The sequence below is a fragment of the Pteropus vampyrus genome, unplaced genomic scaffold (assembly GCF_000151845.1).
Source record: "Pteropus vampyrus isolate Shadow unplaced genomic scaffold, Pvam_2.0 Scaffold223, whole genome shotgun sequence".
NCBI lineage: Eukaryota > Metazoa > Chordata > Mammalia > Chiroptera > Pteropodidae > Pteropus > Pteropus vampyrus.
The window spans coordinates 1,598,513-1,622,024 of NW_011889004.1; the positions used below are offsets into that span (position 1 = coordinate 1,598,513).

General features: G+C 40.9%; 1 protein-coding gene across 1 annotated transcript in view; it reads right to left on the reverse strand.

Moving 5' to 3' along the window:
• Nucleotides 1-20,634, reverse strand: part of KREMEN1 (kringle containing transmembrane protein 1) — a 58,064-nt gene extending 37,430 nt beyond the window's left edge. Inside the window, 4 exon segments of the mRNA XM_011373396.2 lie at nucleotides 364-488; nucleotides 15,372-15,463; nucleotides 18,962-19,124; nucleotides 20,595-20,634. Of these exon segments, the coding sequence (XP_011371698.1) occupies nucleotides 364-488; nucleotides 15,372-15,463; nucleotides 18,962-19,124; nucleotides 20,595-20,634 (420 nt within the window).
• Between the last annotated feature and the right edge of the window lie 2,878 nt (nucleotides 20,635-23,512).

Below are 23,512 nucleotides of genomic sequence, written 5' to 3' on the forward strand. Positions count from 1 at the left end.
TGGACTGGCGTCCAGGCTGAGCCCCTTAATGTATCAAGGAAGTAACGACTACCTTGACTTATTCCCAGATCCCCCATGGAGCCAGAGATGTCCCTGCTTATAACATATAAAGGCACAAGGAAATACATAACTGTCAGAAGTCAAATAGGGATGCAGATATTAGAGATTTTCTTCCTCTTTTCTTTCAGTCTTTGGACAAGAGTGCTGTCTCACACTCCTGAATCTCAAGCCCCACTCTTCCTTCAGCTTCTCCTTGGCGGAAAAGTAGAGTTGTATGGCTTTACACTTTTTTTAAAGTTATCTCAGCAGAGTGCATTTACATCTTTATCTTTTCCTATAGATATACAGTTACAGAGCCATTACCTTGAACCTCTGACTCCGACAAAAACTGATGCAGGTTTGTATGGTAAGTTTGTTAGATGTTTTACTGGTGCCAGTTAGAGGAGGTGGGTTTCCATGATCCTTATAGCAGCCGAGGTTTCCAGGCACTGGAGAAAAAAAGAAAAACAAGAGAATTTCACAACATCTAGCTGTGAAATACCCAGAAGGAAAAGCGTTTCATGCCAGGTACTTTCATTTCAGCCAATATTTCCACTCCTAAGGCACAAATAAATAACAAGTAACAAGCTTTAAAAAATGGAAGCCTTAGTGTCCCCTGATAAATGCCACATTTTTATTTTGAAGAGTGAGGCCTATATAACTAACCCTAAGAAATTTACCTGTTCTCTGTTGATAGAATTTAGTATTGAACTACAAATACATTCCTAAAAGTAGAAGCTACAATATGTAAATTGTTTCAGTCACTACAGGATAGGAAAAACTGTTGGAAGCCCATCATCTTATACCTGTGCCTCCCTTTGCTCCCTAAAAAGCTCCACAAGTGGATTTCCTCAAGGTGCTTTGGTGAGTATATTAGTTTCCTACTGATGCTAGAACAAATGACTATAAGCCTAGTGGCTTAAAACAGCATAAATTCATTATCTTATAGTTCAGGAGGTCAGAAGTACTGAATGGATCTTATGGGACTAAAATCAAGGTGTCAGCCTCCTGGAGGCTCAAGGAGAAAGTCTCTGCTCCTTGCTTTTTCCATCTCCTAGAAGCTGCCCTCTTCCTTGGCTTGTGGCTGCACCAGTTCAGCCTCTACTTTTACCATCACATCCCGTTCCCTCTCTCTGCTTCCAGCATCACATCACCTTTTCTGACTCTGATCCTCTGCCTCTCTGTTATAAGGACCTGTGTGATTATATTGGGCCTACCTGGATAATTCAGGATAATCTCCCCATCTCAAAATCCTTAACTTAATCATACCTGCAAAGTCCCTTATGTCAGGTAAGGAAACATATTAAAAAATTCTAGGGATTATGTAGACTTTTTTTTTTTTTTTTTTTGGTGGGGGGAGAGCTACCACAGCGAACATATTAGTGTTTTACAATCACATCATCAGATGGTTTGGTCTAGTAGAAAAAGCTGTATCCAAGAATAAAGAAACATGATTATATGTACCAACTGTAGTAGACAGCTTTCAAAAATGGCCCTCAATGATCCCCACCTCCTGGTGGTCATGCCCTTGTATTATCCCCTCCCCCTGAGTATGGGTTGGACTAATGACTTGCTTTTGACCAACAGAATGTGGCAAAGTTGATGGGATGCCACTTCTGTGATTAGGTTACAAGAGACTATGACTTTGGTCTCTCTGTTGCCTTCTCGGTTTATATACTTTGATGAAGCAATATGCCATATTAGATAGGCCATGTGGCAAGGAGCTGAGGGTGGCCTTCAGCCAAGAGCCAGCAAGAAACGAAGACTTTCTACTTCTGCAAAGACTGAATCCTGCAAATAACTATGTATGCTTTAAGTAGATCCTTCCCCAGTGGAGCCTTCAGATGCAACCCCAGCCCTGTCAAATACCTTGATTGCAGCCTCATGAGAGACCTTGAAGCAGAAGAACCCAGAAAAGCCATCTGAAAATTTCCTGACCTACAGAAAGTGTGAGACAATAAATGTGTTGTTTTAAGTCACTACATTTTAAGGTAATTTGTTATACAGAAATAGCTAACTAATACACCTATATAATACATACTATATACATGTTTCTTGAATGAAAGAATTAATTTCTTGTGGCCCGTGGATAAATCAACCTCTTTGGACCTTAGTTTTCTATCTGTGTTATTAATTTAGGAATCACTCCACCATCAGATGAAGCTCTTTCCCTACTTTCTCCGTTTGGTTCCTCACAGTTTATATAACTGAAGATATAATAAGATGTGAATGAGGCCTCTTCCTAGAAGTACTTCTAGGTTGGTTAAGTTACACATTCTTCAATTCTAAAGTGAGCAATACAGACTCTTAGAAAGCATTTTCCCTTTATGTTTAAGGCTGAAAAACAGCATGGTCCAGTTCAATAAGCTTCATATCCACATTAGTCTTTTGACATATAAAAATATACATGTGTATATGTGTGTGTGTACACACACACTTTTAATTTCTGCCACTATCTACATCTAAACAGCTCATTTTAAATTGGCAGGAAGTACCTCTGCTAACCCAAAGAGTCACCCTTCCCCTCTAAGCCAAGTGGTTACCCTTCTCCCTTACGTCACACATGGTTCAAATATAACAAATGTGGCTCACCACACAATGTTAAAATGCATCTTTCGGAAACAAACCAAATCTCTATAGTAGCAAATGTAAACAGAAAAACTCTAGGCAGTAGGAGTTTCATGTTCAGTGGGGGCCTGGCTAGGGAATGGCTGAATTTTAGAGTTTAAACAAATGCAGTGAGTTAAGCATCTCTAGTCGAGGCATATCACAGAAGCCAAGTTTGTTAAAGGGACCTTGTATATGGAAACCCAAGCCACGTGTTTAATGGTTCTTAATAAGAACTATTTGATCATCTTGGTCATTTATTCTGATATTTGTCTCATTTATTCCATTATACTCACAAGTAAACATGTTATTAGGTATTAGTTTATAGAAAGCCCAAGGCACATAATTATAAATGTTAAGATTAGGCATAAACAAGGCTATGGGTTACATTAATGCAGTTGCAGTCGATAAGCTTTATTCACAATTCGGTGAGCAAATCCAGGCAGAGATCACGTTCCACTGGGGGAATGAGGTCCCAGAACACACCATGAGGTCTATCACTGGAAATCAGATCACACTATGCTGCTGCTCCATCCATTTGCATGTTAATGGTTTGAGGTATCATCCTTGCTGCCCAAGTCAGTCACTTGCTGGACACTCAATCTACTTCCTAAAATATTGCAGGTATCTGTCCATGTTTCTCTATCTACACTGCCACTTCCCCAGTTTAAAATGCCATCTCCACTCCCTTAGACCACTGCATCAGCCTTCTATTCCATCTCCCAGTTTCTAGGCTCACAATACTCTAATCTAGTTAGAACATTACAACTGGAATAATCTTTACAGTACATTCCAGGCAGAAATAGTGATAAGGGAAGAGGCATAAGGAAAGAATGAATGACCTTAGCCTTTGTAGGAACAAAAGAAAGTGAGCATGACCAGTGACACAGAGAGAGAAAAGTGACAGGAGCTGGAGAGGTATGCAGAGGTCCTCCTTAAAACCCTCAGAGATCCCTGTTTGCCCCTCAGGGTAAAGTCCAAACCCTCTTATGTGCTACACAAGGCTCTGCGCTAGCTGTGCTGGTCCCCTTCTCCTCTCCCATCAGGATGACCTTTTTATCCCCGGGATCACATTCTAGATAAAGGTCAAAATAAATTATAGTATATTTATAAGTTTCCCAGCTACCCATTGCTCTCTGGCCTCTAGACTTTTGTACATGCTATTCCCTCTGCTTAGAATACTCTTCCCTGCTTTTTTTTTTTTTCCTTCTTCTTCTTTATTTGTGTGTGTATGTTTTCTTTATTATTATGTTTTACTCATCCCTACTTAAGATTGCAGCCTGAGCATCATTTTCCCTGGGACGCCCCATGGCCCTCCCATCATCCCCCCACCCCACAAAAAAAGATGAGATGCCTCTGCTGTGTAGTTCTGTAGCAGATTATGCTGAACTTGATTCTGAACACCTGTTTATATGTCTCTCTCTCCAATTAGCCATGAATAAGTTAAGGGTAGGACTCTATCTTCCACGCACCATTGTGTTACCAGGCTCTGGCATGGTCTCAGTCACACAGCTGGTGCTCTAAAACTGTGTGCTAAAACAAACACGTTCAACATCATCAGCTAAAATCATGACATGATTGGGAAAAGGTAGTTTTCAGGCAGCAGTGAATGAAGAGAGCAGAGTAGAAAGGAAAAGCAGAGCTGATTTGCATAACAAAGTCCACTTAAAGTGAGTAACCATTGGTTTTAAGTCCTGACTGCTTACTGTCTTTTGGCTATAAAGAAACACCAGTATAGATAACTAAGTTTTCCATAAAGGTTAACTTGAAAACTTAAAAGTTTTAAATTTATTATTTTGGATGGAACCTTTCGAAAATGCATTAGCTATTTTCTTAAAAAACAACAAACAAACTTAGTTTAACCTACTTTAACTTTTTCTTGGTGGCTTGAGGTCACCAAATGGCCCAGACTAGTGTGCTTTTTTAATATTCTTGTGTCTGACTTCAACATTTAATCTGTCTCTCTGGTTACTGTAGAGGCTACTGAAACCTCAGAACATGGGAACTGAAAGAAGTCTTTGAGAGTACTTACTTCTTGCCGCTGTCAGTGCCCGCAGTCTTTGCTTATCTTTTTAATTTGCTGCTTCTTAGACTTAGAAGAAAAACTATTGAGACTATTAGAATTGTGTGAAAAATAAGAATAGTTTCTAAAAGAAGGAGGGCCTTTATGCTCCCCACCTGCTGCCATACATATTACATATAGCTCAGGAGTTGTTTCTGCCTGCTCACTTTCTAGTACTTGGCACTATTTTGAAGGGCACCAGTACTACCTTCATCTGTCCAGAAGCAGCCAACATTGTGCAGCAGTCACAACCATGGACTTTGGAATCAGACAGACCCCAGGGTGAATTCTGGCCCCTTTACCACAGCCTTTCTAAGTTCAGCTTTATCAACATTGGAATGAGGAACAATACAAGCCTCAAAGGGTTCTTCTGAGAATTGAGATAATGTAAATAAAATAAACACCACAAGACCTGGCAAGATAGTATGTGCTGAATAAATAGTGTTTATTATCATTATATGGAATAAAGGCTTTCATCATTCACCACACAAACAGGAACAACTTGCTTAGCAGTAGAAAAGTAAAACGGCATTGAATTAAAAGACAAATATCAAAGGCAGCCCACCTCAAAAAACTGGGTTTGAGTCCAGATATTCAAATGTTAATCTCTCACATCTGGCTAGCATACAATGCACTTTCACGTAAACATCTTGCATAAAACTCATAGCCCTTTCTGAAAGGCAGGCCAGATGATGTTATTCCTATGTGACAGAGAAGGAATCAGTTTAGCAAGGTTAAGGGCCTTGCATGGGGCATATATGATTGAACTGGAGAGCAGAGCAGAGCTCTAGGGTTGCAGATTCTCACTCCATGGTTTTTTTCTTGGTATCCCGGGCTCCCTTTCTTGATAGGGCCAGTCTGGGGAGCTATACGAAAATGACTCCCTGAAATTAAAGACAGAATTCTCAAACACGTTAGTCCCTCAATGCTCTGTGCACCACGAGGCCAGCCTCTGAGACAGTGGCCATTCCATGAGGGATGCCACTGCTCTCTGAGTCCCACTGGAAAGTGTGGCTCGAAGTCTCGCCGGAGAAGACACGTCATATAGCCTTCAAAAGCATTACTGGTCAACTGAGTGGATTTCCAGACTGTGTCCCACCCTTAGCTCTTCCCAGAAGCAGGGAGGAAAAGTCAATTTGAAAAAGGATATTTGTTCTCAAATTCCTTTTTACTTTCAAGACCACTTTAAAGCCCTGTGGCTTGGTCATGCATTTTTCTTTTTACCAGAGAGGTTCCATCACTTTCAGTTTTTTTAAAAATCATCTTAAGATACAAATGGACCCCTTGTTTATCATAGTCGATGCTTTACAACTCATGACAGTTAATCATCAACATTCTCTTCAGATGTTCAGAGTTCCTCGCAGAGATACACATTTTAGAGGAGACTGAGGGGAGATGGCCCTCTATTCAGATTAACCCAGGAACTATTGTTCTTTTACTATCATAAGGAACTGCTGGGAAGCAACCAGGTCGGCTTATTAAACACCCATTACATTTGGATATAACTGTGGCCTCATTGTGAAGGTACTGCACACATCCCCATAGAGGCCTCCACAGCTGACAGCCCTGTTCTGAGGACCACCTATTACCCGTAGCAGCTTCTCAGAGGATCTACTCCCATAACTGCTGCTCACTGGGGACAGGCCAAAGGACCCACTCTTCTGGCCATAGCTGAGTCCCACTGGGGCCACCAGATTCTCTCTTCCAGGAAGCTGGAATTGGGATTCCAGTTAGTGAATTGCAGGCACTAGACTTGTAGTGTTCTGTCAAGTGGGGATTAAGGCAATTGGTCATGTTTGAGCCATGTGAGTTGATGAGTAAGCTGATTCCATTGATATAAAAAGAGAAAGATTGAACACCATGAGAGAAAGAGGTGGGAGACCATGTGGCCCCCAGAGAGAGTTGGCAAGAGTGAAAACTTTCTTCTCAAGGTCTTGGGACCCAGGGTTTGGATTCTGTGATATACTCCCGATGTCCTTCCAATACATGCCTTTTGCTCAAGTTAGCGTGAGTGAGTACTATTTCAGGTAATCAAACAATTCCAGACAAAGAAAGAAAGCTTGCTATTATGGTAAAAGCTCAATTTGAATACAAATCTTCAGATAGTAATTTGCATAAGAAGTCCTGACTGTTACTGTGTTTTCTATTCCAGTGCCCTGGCCAGATATGGGATATTTGTTCAAGAGACCAGAAGCAAAGTTCTTATCTTGCATTTTAGAAAACTCTTCCCTGGCTCTTCAGAACATCTTTTACCTTTTCTTATAAATAAAATCTGTTTCTTCAGAAACAATGCAGTGACTCTGTTTATTTTCAATGTCATTTAACCTTGTGAAGCAGAGACTATCTTCTGCCCCAGGGACTCCACACTGGTGCCTCAGTGGCTGATTTCTCCCTTCCATGGGAACAAGGACTGAGTACACCTGAGATGATGATGCTCGTGTCCTATCAGAGGATCGATCATCTAGAATACTTCTACCGGAACATCAATGGGTTAAGTGTACATTCATCCGCGATCTCAGCCTGTGACCATGAGCATATTGCACCCCATCTTGTCCATCTAAAACTTCCAGTCCAAATCTGACAGCTGCCATCTTGGTCCAAGTCCTATCACAATATGGCCCCATCTTATGTCTATAAATTTATTTCTAAACACCAACTCTCTTCTTCAGTCACTCTGATTCTTCAAGCAGCCCTACGTGTATCTCTGAGTCTGTAACAACTCACTCAAATAAGTAAACAGCCTTTTCTTTCCCTGTGAAATTTAACCTTTAGGTAAGTAAGAGTTCCTCAAGATCCTGACCCCATTACGGCTCTGATGTATCACAGCAGTCGTTCTCCTCTGGTGGAAGTTACTTTTCTGAAACTTAATTTTTGGTTATTTAATGTGGTAGATGGCCTCCAAAGGAGACTGTAATAGTTTCTTCCCTCCCTCCATACATGTGTGTTGCTCCCTACTCTAAGAGTCGGAATCAATTTCATCTCCTTTTGAATCTGAGCTGGCCTTTCGACTTGCTTTGATCAACAGAATGTGGTGGACTTTTGAGTTCATGCCTTAAGAGGACCGGCAGCTTCTGTTTCCTCTCTCGGAAGCCAGCCATCATAGAAGAGGTCTGAATATGCTGCTGAAAAATAAACAGTCATCTAGGTAGAGGCTTGAGGCCATCTGGGATGTCCTAGCCCCAGCAGGGCACTCCACCCCACCCTCGTGAATGCAGCTACCTGATTGAGCCCACAGGAAAGTAGCAGAAGAACCTCCCAGCTGAAACTCGGACAATCCACAGAATCAAGAGAAATGATAATCTGTTGTTGTTTTAAGCCACTAGGGTTTGGGGTAGCTTGTTATGCAGTAAGAGACAATTGAAACACCTTACTCGACAAAAGGTCAGTCTAAGTTCAAGAGGAACGATATGGCTGTGTCTCTGGGAAGAAGAGCTCATTTTGCTGACTTAAACTTTTTTTCAGGGATACCACAAATACCCTAGGAAAGGAACCACAGAGTTGTCCTTGACTCTTCCTGCTGTTTCATCCCTTATATATTCCACTTGTCATCAAGTTTGGTCTTCCTCCTAAAGGCATCTTGAATTTAACCCTTCCTGATTTATCTCACTGCTGCCATAACCCAGGCCTTTATCCCCTGGATTTAGAAATCTGCACCCACTCACTCCTCCCCAAACTTCCTTCCTCCAGTCCATCCTATAAATGGACACTGGGCTCATCTTCCTCAACTAGGGCTTTCAAGATGTCAGTTCCCATCTAAGCAACTCTGGCTTTCAAGGTCTGACCTTGTTCCTCTCTGTCTTTCCTCTACTTAGGCAGCGTGGTTCCCAACCCACATGCACAACAATCCTGTGCCCTTCCTCTAAGTCTCTCTCAAGCTGTTCCCTGAAGGGTGTGTCCTGACCCATCCAGCCCCCCTCAGCCTTCCTCCGTGATGATGCCTCCAATTTCCGTAACCCATCCTGAGCCCTCTCATCTTCAAAAACAGCACTCGATCTCATAATTCAATCTTATTTACATAATTGGTGGGCTGGCCTCCAACTTCCTCCTATGTTTATAACTCAGGTTCCTAATTACATCATAAGATTGAAGGTAGGGACTGTTTCTTATGTTTATGTATATTCCCTACAGGCAAGTACTGGTATAAAGATTTTTAGTAAAATCATCTTTATTGATCTAAATAATTTTCCCTTTTTAAGTTATTAGTATGTTTTACACAACTGTGCTTTAGAATATTTTGAAAATATAGTATATATCTGTCACTGAGGAAAATGTCCATTTGGTTCAGAAAGTCCATTTTTTCTTCATGGAAAATTAAATAATATACACTGCCAAAAATAAAGAATTATCGAGTGTACGCCAGATCTGAAACCATAAAACTGCATCACAAGAACAAATGCAGGGCTGCTGGTGTTCCCTGAGTGCAATGCCACATCAGGCTCCAGGGGAACGCTACCATAGATGCTGAGGCATGCTACTGAGTCCCATGGCCAGTCAGATAACAAAGGAATGGACAGAAATAATACGCAGGTTAGGAATGACCTATTTAGGAATTAGATGACAGAAACGTACCAATGGTAGTCTGTTCCTTGGGGGAAAGCACAGGCCATCATAATACTTGCTGGTACTTTCATGCCTACCACGTGCTAGGTCCTGGACTGTGAGTTGTGTGTATTTTACTCATTTAATCTTCAAAATAACCCTAGAAGGCACAGATGAAGAAACCAAGGCCCAGGGGAGAGTCATTTTGGAATAAACTATTAAACGATTAATGATTCAAATCTAAGTCAGTATGACTCTCAAGTTGACATTCTTTCAAGTAGCTTGTGTTTTCTCTCTAATTGGAAGACATGTGATTTCATGTCATCAAGAATATTTATGAGCACCTGTTATGGCCTCCACCATGCTAGGTGTTGTGGAAGACTGTTAAGATATATGGCTTGACAGGGAAAAGCCCCAGAAATTTCATCAGCACCTCCCCATAAATAACATACAATCCAAGTAAAATGAGTGTGCCTGCTATATAAAGACAGCTTGAAAAGAAATCCTTGAGTCCCCCTTTCTACCTTAAGCCTCTCCTTCATAGAAATTCCAGAGCTATCTCTGCTTCTACCTTTGAACAGCTTAGTCTAGTTGAAAAACAAAACAAAACAAAACAAAACAAAACAAAACTACTCACATAAAGCAAGAATAAACAATAGAAAACAGGATTCTGACAATGTTAATTTGGGCAGTCTAAAGGGTTGAATTAAACAAAAACATTAAGTAATTGTAATGGGAAGACAGAAAAGGTGAAAAATGCATAAGTTGTATGATTAATGTTCATTTCAATCTTGGTTTGGCTATCAGATAAAATTTGAGGTTGTGTTTTAGCTATAAAGTGTTAATGATGCACAGAAATGAGTCTTTTTCAAGGTGAACTTCAGCCCATACAATGAAGAGATGGTGTTGGGAGAGACCCTGAGACCGGACAAGCTGCTTGATGTAGTATTTCTTGCAAAGGGTCCAACTCTGGGGAGCCCCTTCCCAGCTGAGAACAGCTGGGCTGGGAACACCCACGGAGACGGCCCAACATTCTACTGAGCAGCTCTGCTGTGCAACAAATGCTTCCTGGATACCACTGCAGCCTGCTTTACTCTTGGGGCTTGGGATTTCCCAAACCCAAAGAAGAAAAGAAAATGACTTAGAGCTAACAGCTTGAACTGCAGACCCTCTGTCGCCACTGAGTTAATCCTTTTTGTTTCCACAATGGCAAAAAGGCAATCTTAATAATTCGGCATACCATCAGAATTCCAAACTCTAATGCCCAAACAATCCACAAAGAAAATTCTCAAGAATGACCTCAACAGTAGCCTGGATCCATCCCAGGGCCCGTTTTCACAGAAATAAAGGATATGGGGCTATTCTCAAGTACTAGAAGGAAAGGGCATTGGTCTTGCCATTAGGAGTCCTAGCTAGATTCGAATCCTATTTGGCTCAGAGAGTAATCCTCATCAAATCACTTAACTAGCCTAGCCTCATTTTCTCATCTGAACAGTGGCTGGGATAGGGGAGGGAGTTAGAAGTGGACATACCTAACCTGCCTCATAGGATTGTTGAGAAAGTTAAATAAGATAATGTGAATGTAAGTGCTTTGTATATTGTAGATACTCGATAGCTCAAATAAAAGCTAAAACATATAAAACTCAGTGCTGACATTAAAATGCAGAAAGTGCTGACAGAAACAAAACATTTTCTGTAATTGAGACTGCCTTGACCACCACTGCCAAAGTGCCATTGGCTTTTTACTCAGACTCTGAACATAGCTTTAAAAACTCTTATTAGAGATCAAAATTGTAAGTTTCAAATCCTGTTTTTTGACCTGTGTTTTTTGTAAGGAACGAAAAACCTGTTTTAACAAGGTTAGGGTGCCATTTAATTAAAAGGTACTTGAGCCAGTGAGGTCACTGGCTGAGACTGACCAAAGGTCCCATATTGCAGAGTTGCTATCACTGGCATCCTCTTAGGGCTGGTCTATGTGAATGACATAATCACTAAAACTTCTCATGAATTAAGAGGGAGAAACCTGCCCTAAATCCCTAATACAGAGGTTTAAGAAGCTATGGAGAAAGGTCTCCTTCTGACACTCCACACTCTCTTCAGCCTCATCACCATCTTCCCAGATCAAGTCTAAGCTCTGTACCCACACCACAAGATCTTCCATTATTTGGCCTCATCTAATTCTTCTCAGACCTAATCTCCTGCCTTCCTTCTTAAAATTTCTGTCTCAGCAACGGTGACTTTGCTTGGGAATTGGGGTGTGTGTGTGTGTGTGTGTGTGTGTGTGTGTGTGCACGCTCTGTTTCTAGTGTCCTCCCTGTTCCATGCAATTCTAACATCTAGAACCTGGATAATAAAAAGTGTGGTCCTGCAGCTCCAGCATCCCAAGGGCTTATTAGAAACGCAGAATCTCAAGTCTGTCCCAGACCTACTGAATCAGAATCTTCATTTTAATAAGACACCTGGTAACTGTACTGCCACTACATTTTTATAAGGAAACTTAAAATTCAAAAAGTCCTGCCCTAAGACCGTATTGCTTCCAGAAGCCCTCTTCGACACTCTTTGACAAACAGTAGCTCTTGCCTCCCACCGTGCTAGGGCAGATGCACCTCCTTGGTGCTCTCAACATTTTGCTTATTTCACTTATTATAGAGTATCTTGCATATGCTTATCTGTTTACGAGTCTGTCTTCGGTCCTAGACTAGAGGCTCCCCACAGGCTGTAGACCATGCCATCCTTGAGTCCCTTATGTTGTACAAGGTCTGGCATATGGTCAGAGGTTAAAAATGTCATTTGTCACAGCTAATAACTTCTAAAGTTCTTGTGATTTTAAACTTTAATAATTAACTTTAAATAATTATCTTTAATAACTAACATTAACTTTAATAATTTAAATAAGTTTTAATAACTTTGAAGAATAACTAATAGTCTTAATAAGTTTAATAACCAAAACTGTAATCACTGATTTTAATAACTAATGCAGATACCTGTGAGCTACATGTAAAGTATTACAAATTAAGTTAATCATGTTACACATTTGAATCCAGATATTTTGAATGTTGTATTTATGTATTTATTTTTTTAATATTTAAAATGCTATAAAATTTTTAAACATTATAAGATTTATATTTTACAATGGAAACTTTCAAATATTCACAAAAGTAGGAAAGAATAATGAGCCCGTCACCCCACATCAACAAATGTCCACTTAATGATTCCTTAATATTATGTAATAGTTTGTATTCAAATTTCTCTATTTCAAAGATGAATTTTTATAGCTGGGTTTGTAGAAATCGGCTGAATGTTTTACAGCAAACAAAAATAACTCTCATGTTTCTCATGCCTGTGGCCTCAGGCCCAAATCAGCTGTGTGAAGAAAATTATATTAGCTTTCAATACCATTTGCAGATTCCTCCCACAACTCACAACTAGATTATTGACTTTTTAAAACCATACAAAACTTTTATAAAGAGCCTATAGGTAAAATAGAGTAAAGCAAAAGCTGTGTTGAGGTCCATACAAGCACGTTCCTCAAAAGCAATGAAATAAACAGGAAACAGAATGGTGAGGATAATTATTTAACAAAAGAGAGATATACAAAGGACGAATTTTAAGCCAAATGATTTCCCCCTCAATAGCCAAACCAGCTGGACTTAGAGATTTAGAAGGTAGGATCTAGAGGGATGGTAAACTTGATGATGCTGGAATTAGCTTTTAAAAATTTGCATTTCTTTTCCCTTCACTAAGAACTTGGGGTTCCTGAGAAACATACTAGCAGAAGTGGTTTAAAGAGCAAATCCAATTACCTTGGAGTTGTTCTTTCAACAGTTAGTTTTTGTTCCTTGTTCCCCGGTTCAGGGGCCCGTTTCAATTTTTTTTTGGCCCTTTTTTTGGTTCTTCTTTTTTTCTGCCCCCCTGCTTGTTTCAGTTGTATAACACGCTGAGGGACAGAGATTCCGGTCTCTACACAATGGCCCACCATTCAACCACATTCTGCTTTGTCCCTAAACATTCATTCCCCCAGCTCCTGCTGGGTCTGTTATATTCAGATATGAACTTTCCAGGAATCTGATCATGTCACTGGCCTTTTTCTTTATGACAAGTTCGATGCTAATCATGAATAGCAGGCTTCACACAGAGGGTTAGTATTATCCATGAAAATTATGACTTCACATCCAGAAATAGGGCAAAACTGGCCTAAAATAGTCAGGCTGCATCTCAGATGAGTCCACGTGAGGCAATTAATTACCAGGGTCTCTTGCTGCAAATATCACAGTTTTTCTCAACTATGTTAATCAGACCCACTAGATGCACAATGTTCTGCCAGACTCAAGGTTTGAAGCTCAGCTTGATGGGGAGCCCTGCTGCCCACAGGGTGAATGGAAGAGTTTTCCAAAATACCAAAGCCAGACACTCTCCCAGCCCCCCAAAGTTGGTACCCCCCAGTTCTCATTTCCAACTTCTGTAAGTCTCCCTACCAAGACCATTTCAAGGGCAGCTTTAGAAGCTTTGAGAGGGTCACAAAAGGGCCATAAGAAAAGGAAATGATATTTCCTTTTTTGGAATAGTGAGGCACATCCAATAAATAGTATGAATTAGAAGGGTACTAGTGGTTTGTACCATTTTGCTATAATTCTCTCTTCTGGAACTTAGTTTCAGTGGCCACATGAGTCAGCTCCCATTGGCCCAAATTATATTTTTTTAAATGCAAGTTTGAGGATTATCTTTCCAAATAAAAGCACCCAGATTGAAAACCCTTCTTTGCCATTCCTGAGAGAATGACATAGGCTGATACTAAAAGACTATCTTTGTGTAGAACAAATGGACCGAGGAAAATCTGCTTTCCTCTCCCCCTGCCCCTTTCTACTTTACATAACTAGAGCCAAATGAGATGTTTTTCATTTAAAAATTTGATTAAGCAGACTGAGCAAAAGCCTTTTCTTCTGGTCTTTACTGTTTTCTCAATTCTGAGCCTGAATCATGACACGCTCAGGTTGGAAGGATAGTGAACCTAAGGCCTAACAGCCGGGTAGGGGTGATGTTTGGAAATTTAACTTATGAAAGGTTAGCACTGCGCCTGCAGCACCAGTTTAGGGGCTACTGTTTCCCCTTGGGGCATCAGAATTTAGACTGCTGCAGTGGGTGTGTCAGGTCCCACATGGACCTCCATATCACTCTACATATGGGGCCTCCTGACCTGAGGAGTGAGAAAGGTGGCAGGGCATGGAGCAGGTTTAAATAATAAGAAAAAATAACCCTGATAGAATTATTATGAATGATCTATCCTTTTCTTCAGCTCTAGGAACCGAGAAACCCTGCTCCTTTGGTATATTTAAAAAGATATTACAAACACTACATTAGTAAACTCCTTACAGTACCATGTTTAGTTCTGTATTTTAAATCTTCCCCCTATGTTTTCTACCTTGTTTTAAAGTATCTTCCTAAGATCTCCTGCCACATCATATATTCCCTGAGGGTCAGAGTATCTTTCTGCCTTTGTACCCTGCATATAATAAACACTAAATATAGGACTGAGTGAGTGAAACTGTTAGGAAACAGACCTTGTAGTAAAAGGCTGAAGAAACTTTTTTTTGGTAGGAGAAAGGGACAAGTTGTAAGTTTTCATAAAATACAATAGAACATCTTTATGCTAATGTGAGGAAAAGGACTATCACAGTGGCTTTGGGAGTATCTAATTATTTACTAAATACCATTTTTCAGGGGACATAGCATGTCAAAAACAAATAATAAGTGGTGTTACAACTTAGTTTTACTGTATAAAGGGGTTCTTCACTCATTCTAAAACAATTAATTCCCCAAAGCACAAGGCACATTTTTTTTTCCTGACTTCTTACTGAGCTGTTGCCATCTCTACTCATGAAAGAATCAGAATGAGGACATTAAGTAGGAGTAGACATTCTGGTTGGGCTTATCCATCAAGGAAGTGGGGTCCTGAGGGAATCGGGCATTACCATTTCTGAAAAGCCTCAACCCATGATGGCTTCTCCTTTTACCTGCTTCATGAAATCCACCTGCCTGAACCACCTGCCCTCTGGCAGTGCCCTTCCACTCTGTACTCTTAGTGTTCAGTGCCCTGAAATCTGCAGATGGTATATTCAAGTCTTACTCTGGCAAGCAGGTATCTCGCAGTACTTCCAGTAGACACCGTCTTCGTGCTCTGCCACGTAACACCAGGGGCTTACATCTCCATCTGGGTTTCTGTTGAGGAAAAGGGCACACTAATAACATTTCTATTGTTTTAAGTCACCTGCTCATTGTTTTTCAGTTTTACCAAAAAGGAACATTTCAGCTTTTGTTATCTCTAATAAGTTGTATGTATCTCAATGCCACCTCTTATGAAGAAGAAAACATTGATAATTCCTGTTCACTCTGACATATACTTCAGAGTTTGGGGGTGGGGAAGCAGTGAGCAAAGGTGATTCATGTTTACCCAAATTCACTACAGTGTAACCAGGAAATCATGACAAACAGCATTGGCACTTTAAGTGTGAATATGGCCATTCCCACAGCTGAGAGCACAGGTGCCCTCGATAATGTGGGTAAGGATGTGAATGATGCAAATGGTCAGGATGGCAATTTGGTAATGAGAGTTAAAGCCCTAAAAATATGTAAACCCCTTTGACTTGGCAATTTCTTCTTTAGTACTTTATTCTAAGGAAATCTTTACTTACAAAGACTTTCACCACAAAGACTTTAGTATTTTCATAATACAAAAACGTTAGAAAACTACAATTAAGGATTGGTTAAATAAATGTTATAGCCATATAAGGGAATGCTAGGTAGCTAGCAAAGATGTGGTGTAGAGAGACATTTATTAATATGGAAGGATATTCATGATGCCTTGTTAGGTTTTTTAAAAGGTAGTTCTAAAACATGATGGATGACACAATCCTATTATTTGAAAAGATGTATCCTTAGAAGGATACACACCAAACTCTTGAAAGTACCACTGCTGAATGATGGAACTACTGATAATTTTAACCTTTTTTTCTTTTCTGATTCTCTTTATTTTCTTATTTCTTCTACAAAGAACAATTGTGTAATTTTTAAACAATACAACAAAATTCATATAACACAGATTCCACTAATACGCTTTCACCAGCATCAGGCTGGCCAACTTATGTTTGATAGAAATGGGTCCTAGTCCTACCTCAAAATACTAACTTCTCAGAGAACTCTGAAGAAAGCTATGCCAAAGAGTTTAGATCAATCCTGTAATCTTGGTACCATCTTCTGATATAGCAATATTTTTTAAAGATTTATTTCACATTTCGAAATGAATGGCTTGGAATAAATGCCCTTTAAGGTCTTTTCAACTCAGAGATGCCATGACAGTAATGGCAACACCGCTGAAACAGACCAAAAAATAGCAGGGGTTACTGGACACACAGAAAGGCCTCGCCTCTCTTCACTGCTCTCCAAGCTCCCTTTATTTAGACTCAGAACACTGTAAACCTGACACTCCAGTTAGACCGGAAATGGGCATAAAGACCCAGCAGCCTGGAGCTCTGGATCAACTCCTATGAGGCCTGAGAGGGATAAGCCTATTGTGTGGCCCAGAAGATAAGCCGCCCTAAAGCACAAAGGGTCCTTTTATTTTGTGTGTCCAAAGGCAGGTGCCAGCCCCAATTCTGCTCTTCTCTGTCTCTCTGCCTTCTCCCCTAATCCAGATATGTCGAGCCCAGAGATGTGTGTTCCCATCACTGGCCATCTCTCAGACATCTCAACTGTGATAGATCTGGAAACATCACACAAGATAAACATGGTGTCAGATGATATCAGCTGAGAAATCAAAGTAGGAGAACTTGTACAAAGCCCTTCTTTAAACAGTATTTCACTGTCATTTTCCTCCCTTTATTCAGTGTTCAGCTTTGATGTAGTATTTGGTAAAGACCTTAGAAAACTATTGTTTATTACCAATGTCAAAGTGGTCTGAAAAGCATCAGAATGGCTTAATAGAGAACAAGCAAATTCATCTTTGATTTCACTGCAGTGCTAAAAACAAAAGGCCGGACTCTTTGATAACAATCAACAATTTCAGCCTTTCTTTTCTGAAGTATAAACCGGTAGTTCAGGTCTGGTACATTTCATCAAATCAAAGCAGGAAGGGGCTATAGCTGGCCAAGGCTAAGGAGGAAAGAAGGTTGTCCCTGGCTCTCACTGCTGTTTTAGTGGATATTTACTAGTATATTTCTGGGAGTCTATGGGAGAACTGGGTGCTAATCTATAAGAAACAAATTTTTTTCATATATATTTAACCTCGCTGGAAATTTCAAATTTACCTTTAAGAGCTTTTCTGAGAATATTTGCTTGATAGAAAGCAACAGAATAACAGAATAAACCAGTAGCCCACTAATAAGAGACACTTTAGAACAAGACTGTAACTATGTAAAAACGAAAAACAAACACTGGTTTCTCTTCCTAAACACTCCTCCCAGCCCAACTATTACTATGAAAAGAAAAATTAGGGAAAGGAAATAAACAAAAAATGGAGTGAGGTTAAATTTTAAATTATGCAAAAAAATTTGAAGAACATGTATAACTAAAAAATAATGCCATACAAATATGGGGGAATGGCCAGTACAAATCAGGGCAGAGAGGAAGGAAAGAGCTGAAGATGCAGAGATAAAGATAACATGAACTACAGGCCTGGTGACTTCAAGACAACTACAAAAGTCCTAGAGTATTAGCAAAGGTATGTAGGGGGAGCAGAAGGTAAACAGTGTGTCCTATGCAATGCAGGTATAAATATGTTGGCTCAGCTGGGTCAACAATGCCATGGTTGAGAATCCAACATTCTGGTGGAACCAGGGACACCATGTGTAGCTCAAAGTGAAGCTCAGAGATTATTATTCCCTGTCCCAATGGCTTTGTACCTGTCCTAATAATAATTAAATTCAACACATTGCTGAACTATGAGTCACATACCAGGGTCTCGGGTATAAATAGCTAAAACAAAGCTATAACCAAAAATGCTTAGAATTTTTGCTCTGGTCCTTATGGACCAGCGAGTCTTAACTTGTTTTGGATCACTAATAACTGAGAATCTGATCAAAGGCATGGATCATCTCCCTAGAAAAATATCGCAGGGACACAGTTGAAACACCATGGATCTCAGGTTAAGAGTTCCTGCTAGAGTCAGACAGGAGAGGTAAAGAGCAAAGAAACACTTCAAAAACTATTGAAAGGAAGAAAACAGCACAAATCTGATGGCTTCAGCTGCTCCCAGAGCAAGGTTATCCTGTGCTGGCAGAAAGTGGGATAATACAGGGGGCAGCTTTTTTTGTTCAGAAGCAGGGGGAGGTTTGGGCCACAGATGGTGCTCTGCTTGCCCACTACATTCACAGTAGCTTAAGAAGTTTTGCTATCTGTGTATTGTCCACTGGTGGAAGAGCCAACTAAGAAAATTCTCCCAAAAAGACATGTAAGTGATCAGACAGGAAAGCAGAGCTCTGAAAACCAGTATCAAAGCAACTCAAGTTAAAAATAATAGGTTGTGTGTATGTGTGTGTGTGTGCACGCACATGCATACCTACACACACAGGTGCAAGAGAACGATTTTTAAAATAGTAACAAGAAAGTCCTTCTGAGTTGGTCAAAGGGAGACAAAGATGCTTTCCCTAGTTGTAAGCAAGGTTGGAAAGGGTTGGAAGAAGAGACCAGAGATTTTTTAAGTACAGCGTGGACTCATCTTACCTGCAATAGTTATGCTCGCCCAGGCCCCCCTCCCCGTTGGGGTACTTCAGAGTGTTGTATGGATGCTGGAAAGTCTCGTTCCAGAACAGACATGGCTTCCCGCCTTGCAGTGCCGTCCAGTTCTGCGTTCCCCTATAATCTGCACCATTGGCTGTGAAACATTCTAGGAAAAAGAAAAGACAGAGCAAACTAATTTTCTGGCAACATCTATAGTCTCCTCCCTCTCTGGTTGATGTTTTATTTGTTTTGTTTGGACGAAGCTAGAAATGGATAGTGTCTTGCTAGATCCTGGACACAGCAAAATTAACATTGTTAAGGGCTGAGTAAATCTGAAACGGGGTACTCTCTAAATGCTAGGCTAATCTTGGCACTAGCTTGTCTACAGACACTAGAACATTTTCCCTTAAAGTATACAAATCCAAACTAGGATGTAAACAGGGAGTTAAAATGTATTGAAACCCATGAAGTGAACCAGGAAACCCAAATCTTGGAACAGTTGGTAACAGCCATCCACGAGGAATTCTGGGTGCTTAGAGGAGGTCACTGCTCTCACCAGTGTCTCTGTGTGGTAACTAGAACCAGGTCACCAGCTGTAACTGAGCTCTCCCCTACAGTCTGAAAGGCTGCACTGACACTTGGATTTAATAAGACCATCGGATACAGCAACGCTTTGGAATCCCAATCATACAAGTCTGGGAATGACTCACATTCCCTGGTAATGAGGAACAGTCCTCCCCACGCTGTTTGAGATAGAGGTGCAACAAAACAGTCAACAGCAGGCGGGAACAGCCAAGTTGGCATTTTCCCTCACCTCTTTCTGAAATTCCTTCCTGCAAGACATGCTGAACATGGTCTCAGGTCCATTTTGTAAAATGACAAAATCCTTGCAGGTGCAACAATGTGCTTTGAAAATCTGTTTCTCAGACTTTAGGGGGATGGGAACTGAGGCTGATAGGATTTCCCCCCACATATTGCATGCATTAAATTCACAGAGGTTCATGCGAAAGCCACAGTACAAAGAACAATTTTTAAAAATTAGCTTAGTTGAAACTGACAGATAGAAGCACTTCAAACACTTCTTTAAGATGTATCACTAGGAATTTGACAACCTGGGGGAGTTACACTAACATTGTTAGCTTTACTTCTTTCCTTCTCCCTGCATGCACTGGCCTATAAGTTGTGGTATGAAGGACTCTTGCTGTAGTGCATGTGCCTGCTCCACTCTAAGAATGTGCACAACATGAGCACATCTATATTCTGGAAGATATTTCTTTTAATATTTAAAAACCCATCCACAGACCATCTCTCTTCCTGTACCCCCTTTCTCCCACTATCTAGGCCCTGTGTTTTGTCTGGAACAGCACAGTTTTATGGACAGCCAAAATAATCTGGAATTCCAGGCTGCATAGAACACCCTAGTAATTTATTGTGTTTGATGTGACATTCATTTTACGATATGCGACTCATCATGTACCACGACAACCAAATGCTCTAGCAAGAGTCTGCGTAAACAAAAGAGTTCAAGGTAATTGAAGGAGGCAGCTCAGTGTAGCATAAAATACACCAAGAAACTAAGCCTGGCTTCTCATCCTGGACCTGCTGCTGACCAGCTGTGCGACCTTGGATGAATTACCATCATCCACGTCACCAGTGCTTACAGAATACTTTACCATGTGCCAAGTTCTGTTCTAAGTGCTTTACAAATATCAACACCACCAACCCAGTGAGGAGGTCCCCTAATACTGCCATTTTACAGATGAGGCAACTGGGGCACTCAACCTATACTGCCCCTAATAGAATGCTCTCAGCATCATCCTTGCTTTCCATAGCCTCTCCCTCACTCCACTTCCCACTCCTTAACAAGTCCTGCTGACTTTCTTAAAATATATACTCTGAAACTACCCTTTCTTCTCCATCTTGGGTGCCACCATTATAGTCCCCTTCGTCATCAGAGGACACACAGTACAGCCTTGTTCAGGTCTCACAGCTTCCACTTTTGTGCTTTTGCAATCCATTCTCTACACAGTGCTCAAAGTTCTCAGGAAGATGTGAGCACTGAAAACAAAACCCAAACCCTTCAACCTTGTCTGCAAAGCCTCCTGATGTGGCCTTGGGCCCTCCCTCCCACCACACCCCAAGCTCTTCCCCTAGTCTGTGCTCCAGCCACACTGGTCTGCTTTTAATTCTGTAAACACACCACACTATTTCCTGCCAGAAATACTCTTCCCCTAATACTTGCCATGGCACACTAAATGTTACCTCCTCGGAAAACTCTTTCCCACCATCTCCACTCCTATTTTTCTGCCTTTCATTTGTTTGCTTCACAGCACTTATCACTAAGATTATATATGATCTGCTAGAAAGAGAGAGCAAGAGGGGGGTGGGGAGAGAGAGACTGTGTATGTGGGTGTGTATACCACACTAAAGCCCTTTCACAACCCCAGGGTTAGAGAGGGATCTGGGAATCTGTTATTTCTAAAAATCTACCTAGGTGATTCTGTTAAGTAGTCAGGTTTAGGAAACACTAGACTCGATGATTCTAAGTACATCAAGCAAATTTTTGCCAGTTATTAGGATTTTAATTGCTATGTGTTATTACATCTTTTTCTCCTATGAAAAGTGGTTAAGGAGTTACCCAGGAGCCAGAAGTGCAGGCTTTAGCAGTACACAGCCACCTGTAGGGTGGTGGGGTCAGTGTTCCCAGAGGCTCAGATGATTTGATTTGTAACACAAAAGAATGTGGCAGCCATCCACACAAGTGTCAGTTCTCATGAATGGGAATGAGGTGGCAACTGAGACAGGAAATGGGACAGTGCAGGCCTGTTCGCTTGTCTGTTTCTCCCAGACCCAATCTTCTTCTCAGTTACGCTAGGGAAACTGAGGCAGTTATGATTACTTTTTGAACAGTCTTGCCCAGTACAGGTCAACTGTGGAAAAATGCAAGAAAGACAAACTTCGGTATTCAAGATTAAAGTTATGTGTGCATCTTGATTTCATCAGAACACTAGGGTGTGGTGTGAGGTAATGAGGACCCTGCCTCCCTTAGTTTCTCCTGCTGTGAAACTGACATAAGCTTTGGCTTAGATAGGTAAGGAGTGGCTTAAACCAATAAAAAATAACATATCACATGGCCAGCTGTATATTTATGCATTCAATGAAAGAGAATAAGCTAGAGAAATAGATCTAATGTCTACAATATTCATTAATTCATTCGAAAATTATTTATTCAATACTTACTATGTGCCTCACACTGTTCACAGCACTGGGTCTACAGTGATGAACACTGCACTCATGGAGCTTACATGCTAACAGGAGACATGCTCATAATAAACCAATCAAAATTAACATCAGATAGTGAGAAGTGCTGTAAGGAAAAATGAAATAAGGGGATGGAAATCGAATGGTGGGGATTCTCCTTTGGATAGTATGAGTCAGGAAAAGCCTGAAAAGGGGGAAATATTTGAGCAAAGATGTAAATGAAGGGAGGAAGCAAACCATATAAATGATGTGGGAAGAGCGTTAATGGTAGAGGGCACAGCAAATGCAAAACCCCTGCAAGCGGCAACGTGGTTGGCAGGCTTGAAGAACTATAAGGCAGCTGCCCTAATCTGACTGGAGTAGGGCAAGTGTCTGCGAAAGGGAGGGTGGGAAATGAAGAGGAGGAGGAGGCAGGAAAGGCCAGGATATGTGAGATCTTGAAGGTTACATGAATTAGATTTTGGCTTTTGTTCTAAATGTGAGAGGAAGCCATTGGAAGGTTTTGAGCAGAGAAATGACACAACCTGACTTATCTTTTAATAGAACTGTCTAGCCGCTGGGTGGATGAAGAACTGTAGAAAGGCAACCAGTTAGGTGGTTACTGCAAAAGATGGGCTAGGAAGAAGAATGGCCTGGACCAGGCTGGTAGCTGAATTTCAGATGTCTTCTGAAGCTGGGGGTTTGAATACAGGGTCTAAAAGAAAGAGGAATCAGGTACAACAACAGAGATTTGGGCCCAAGCAACTGGGTGAGTGGTGACGCCATTTACTATAATGGGGAGGACCCAAGAGGGGCAGAGTATTTTGGAGTGGAATAGAGGATTTGGTTTTGAATTAGTTAAGTTGGAGACATCTTTGAAAAAGATGAATGGAGATACAGAGTAAACAGCTTGTTAGATAAGCCTGGAGTTGAGGTTAGAGGCCATTGCTAGAGCTAGAAATGTGGTGATCACAGCATTTATGTGTAGAAAGAAGAGGATTACAAGCCTGTGAAGAGAGAAGGCATCTGGGGCTTAGCCCTGGGACCCTCTGACATTTCAGGCTTGGAAAGCAGAAGGCTTGGCAATGATGACTGAGAAAGTAAGATAAAAAATAAGAAAGTGTGTGGGCCTTGCAAGTCAAAGGAGAAAGTGTTTCGAGAAGGAAGGAATAATGAACTGTGAAAACTGAGGAACCTTATTTCCTCCCTGTCCTCTGGCTAGATCTCAATTACTTCACAGAATTCATCTCTGTTTGACCCTATCTCTCCATCCAAATCTTTTGTTTTGGGGACTTAATGAAAATAGCCTTTAAG